Raw genomic sequence first — 3584 nt, 5'->3', positions numbered from 1 at the left:
TGTCACAAATTCAATAATACAATATATTAATAATATAAATAATTTTTAATAAGACAAACCACCAGAATTTCTGTTTAAACTCAACTCAGAAGGTGGCCCATTTTAACTGAAATTAATGGCTCATTTTATCTTAACACATTCAGGTAAATTGGGCCAGTTACTAAAAATGCTTTTTTTATATAAAAATCTGGATTATTTAGCAAAGTCAGCATTTTATCTCACAGAGGCCATCAAGACATGGGTTATGAATCATTATTTCTAAATGTGCATTTGTTTTTTTATTGATTTATCAACCTTATTATTGAGAAGTAAGATTGGATATGTCAGGCCACTCAGCTTGCTTTTTTTCTAGCCTGGTCTCAAAATGAGGCGTTGCCCCTCACCCCTGAGCAACCTCAGACCAATAAAATCATTTGCTAAATATCAAGTACTGTTATGGCAACAGTTTGAAATTCTTTGCAGTCATTGGCTGTTAACTTTTAAAGAGATAAGACACTCAAACCTTAAATGGCCCATTTTACCCGATGGCCCAATTTGCCTGATATCACCCTATATATATACAGTATATGTATGAATTTAATAATTTAATAAATTTTTATTATATATAATGTATATACATGTAAATATAAATGTATGTATATTAAAAAATGTATAAAGTAACATTTTTCTACAAAATTTAAATCAACCAATAAAATCTCAAACTAACATCTTTTTAAAAAAATTTTTTTTACCAGTATGCTTTTATTACTTCATAATGTCTAACTAACTGCATTTCATTGCTGTCCATTACATTTTGTTGAGAGTTTCTATATGCATCAAGAAATTCTGCAGCGCAGTTTCTTGACTTTGAGGTAGTATTATAAAAACCATATCCATATGCTTTTGGAGTTTTAGGACAATGTCTCAATTGTTGTTCTTTTCGACCCCTTCTTTTTTTTATTTTACTTCCTGTGGCTGAATAAGTTTGCATGTCTGACTGGACCGAACTGGAATGTAAATGTTTGCATGTGGGCACATCATTTAATGGAAGAACATTCATAATGTGACACTTTTTACCTCCTAGATTTCAGCCTAATTACCTACTACCTACTACTCTGAACTCTGTTTTTTCCTCTTCTCCCTGCCAATTTTCCTGCTCTTTTCATTGACACCCCATCACAACCTCCTGTACTTGCTTTTGCACTCCTTCCTCTATAAACTCCTGTCTCCCTTGTATATCTGTGTGTCTTCTTTCCTTGTGGCCCATCTCTTTCTCTTTGCCTGTCCACCTGCTCCCTGGCTTCTTTTTTTCCCCCCAGACTGCGAAGTGTGAAGATGGAGCAAAGAAAGCTGAATGATCAAGCAAACACACTGGTGGACTTAGCAAAGGTGTGTACAGTGTTTCTTATTGCTTGTAAGCCTTAGTACATTTGCAGTACATGCTGGTTGTTTTGTAATATGGTCATGTACACTAAGGACTGTGTTTATTTTATGGATTTTAGATTTGGTTTATGTTTTAAATTGTGTATATTTTAGTAGACTATGATTGTAAGCTATATATTATGTTCACCAAAGTGGGGACAGAATGGGGACAGTAAGATTTTTTTTATTAGCGTGGATGCATTAAACTGATCAAATGTAAAATGAAAGACATTTATATTGTTACAATAATATTTCTATTTCAAATAAACCCTTTTTTTAACTTTATATTCATCAAAGAACCCTGAAATTAATTTTTTCCATGAACAGTTACCACACAAACTGTGTCCGGACCAATACAAACAATGGGAATTTTATTTTAATTGGTTATTTGACAACATATTTGTGTAAATACGTAATTTGTGTCTTTTTATTTGTAATATTATATTTTAAATGTTATATGTTTTTCAATAATTTATGTGAAAATCTTAATGTTTTATTTTTTGTAGTCAGAAAATAGGCTTACTTTCCATGCCAGTGGACAACACAGGATTTGTGCAGTTTTTTGTGTACTAATTGTGCCTATCACTTCTTCAGACACAGAATGTGATGTACGACCTTGTCTCAGAGCTGCAGGAGCGCAGTGAAGAGCTAGAAAAGCGGATCGGTCACCTAGAGGCAAAACTGGACTCCATAAACAGCAGTCTGCAGGCTCTGCCTGGCCTGCTCTCACAAGCCATACAGCAGCAACAGCACCACCTGCTGGACGGGCTGACCCAGCGTGGGTTCACTCTCACGCGACCCTCCTCGCAGACCTCCGAACGCTCCTGGGCATCATCCGTGCACCGGCGGAGGTCACCCTCTACCGCACCACACACGTCCTCCGATAGCGGCTAGCACGCTCTCACACACTCAAAACCATACTCTAAACCTACACACACTCCTACACACCTCTGTCATCAACTAACACTGCTAAATATACTTTTAGTACTAAAACGTTAACAAGAATGACAACTCCAACACACTGGAATAAAATGTAACGAATTAACACATCATGGTAGAGATATGGTTTATGTTTAGCCATTGTATGGCTGTTTAAAGTTAGCTTTTTTGTAAAGCCCTTGTATAGTATGGACTGGATTCAGACTGCAGGGGGTGGAATGGATTTATATAGAGAGATATAGTTTGGAAACAGAGAATTCAATGGAGCTAAACCCATGGAAACCAAGAGGACTGAGAAGGAAGGAAAAATGCGAGGGACAGGCAGTGATTATAGATATAGGCTATGTTCTGAATAGCATACCAGCTACTTACTTACTCTTACTGCAGTATATATTTGTATACAGTGTACAGTATGCACATTTTCTGTATGCATTAAAATGCCCTACGACATTTGTTTGAGAACACTACATTGAATACCGTATCCATCAATGCAATGCGTTCGACTTTTCTTTTTCAGCATTATTTTTAGCAGTAGTTTTTAGCATAAAACATTTTGACATTAAAACAAGACAATTTTCGCCCAAAATTGAATGAACCCTCATGTGGTCCTTCGTCATTTCAGACCAAAAGAAAAAAAATATGTTTTGAAATGTTTGAATTTCAGAATGGTACAAAACTAGGTAACATTTGTGGCACTTACTATATGAAAAAAAATAAATGTGGATATGATTAGATAAAAGGTTAAATAAATTTAAAAAAAAAAAATCACACTTATGATCTTCGCCAAAGGTAATGAATGGGAAATGCCAAAAATATGAACATACAGAGCTTTTTAGAGGGGATATAATTTACTAATCATCATTGGGTTAAAATGCTATTAAACACTTTATTTGAAAATAATATGAAATATTACATTAGATTTTATTTATTTTTATTTTATTTTAAAATGTTAAATTATATTTTAGATTTCTATTATATAGAAATATGATTTCTAATAATTGTATTAAAATTTAGAGGTGAATCTTGTCTGAAATCCCCTCAAAATGCAAAATATTAAGGGATTAAACATTGTGTTATAAGATCATGTGACAACAACTACACATTTGTAGAATATTTCAAATTCAATGGAAGAAGCACTGTAAACGGTATATACTGCACAGTATGAAGTAAGTACTAAGCTGGTATTCTAATCCATTAAATAAAGGCTCATAGAATTGTTGTTGTATTGTCCAGCTCACAGAAGC

General features: G+C 34.0%; 1 protein-coding gene across 1 annotated transcript in view; it reads left to right on the top strand.

Annotated features, from left to right (window-relative positions):
* The window catches only part of LOC107598990 (small conductance calcium-activated potassium channel protein 2-like), a 37902-nt gene extending 35570 nt beyond the window's left edge, over positions 1-2332 (top strand). The window contains exons 9-10 of the mRNA XM_016290471.1: positions 1299-1368; positions 1996-2332. Of these exons, the coding sequence (XP_016145957.1) occupies positions 1299-1368; positions 1996-2295 (370 nt within the window). The 3' untranslated portion in view covers positions 2296-2332. The remainder of the gene's footprint in view (positions 1-1298; positions 1369-1995) is intronic.
* Positions 2333-3584: the final 1252 nt, after the last annotated feature.

The sequence above is a fragment of the Sinocyclocheilus grahami genome, unplaced genomic scaffold, assembly GCF_001515645.1.
Source record: "Sinocyclocheilus grahami isolate Dianchi unplaced genomic scaffold, SAMN03320097.WGS_v1.1 scaffold259.1, whole genome shotgun sequence".
In the NCBI taxonomy this organism is placed as follows: domain Eukaryota; kingdom Metazoa; phylum Chordata; class Actinopteri; order Cypriniformes; family Cyprinidae; genus Sinocyclocheilus; species Sinocyclocheilus grahami.
Note: the sequence above shows the minus strand (reverse complement) of the source record. Positions and strands in the feature narration are given on the sequence as shown.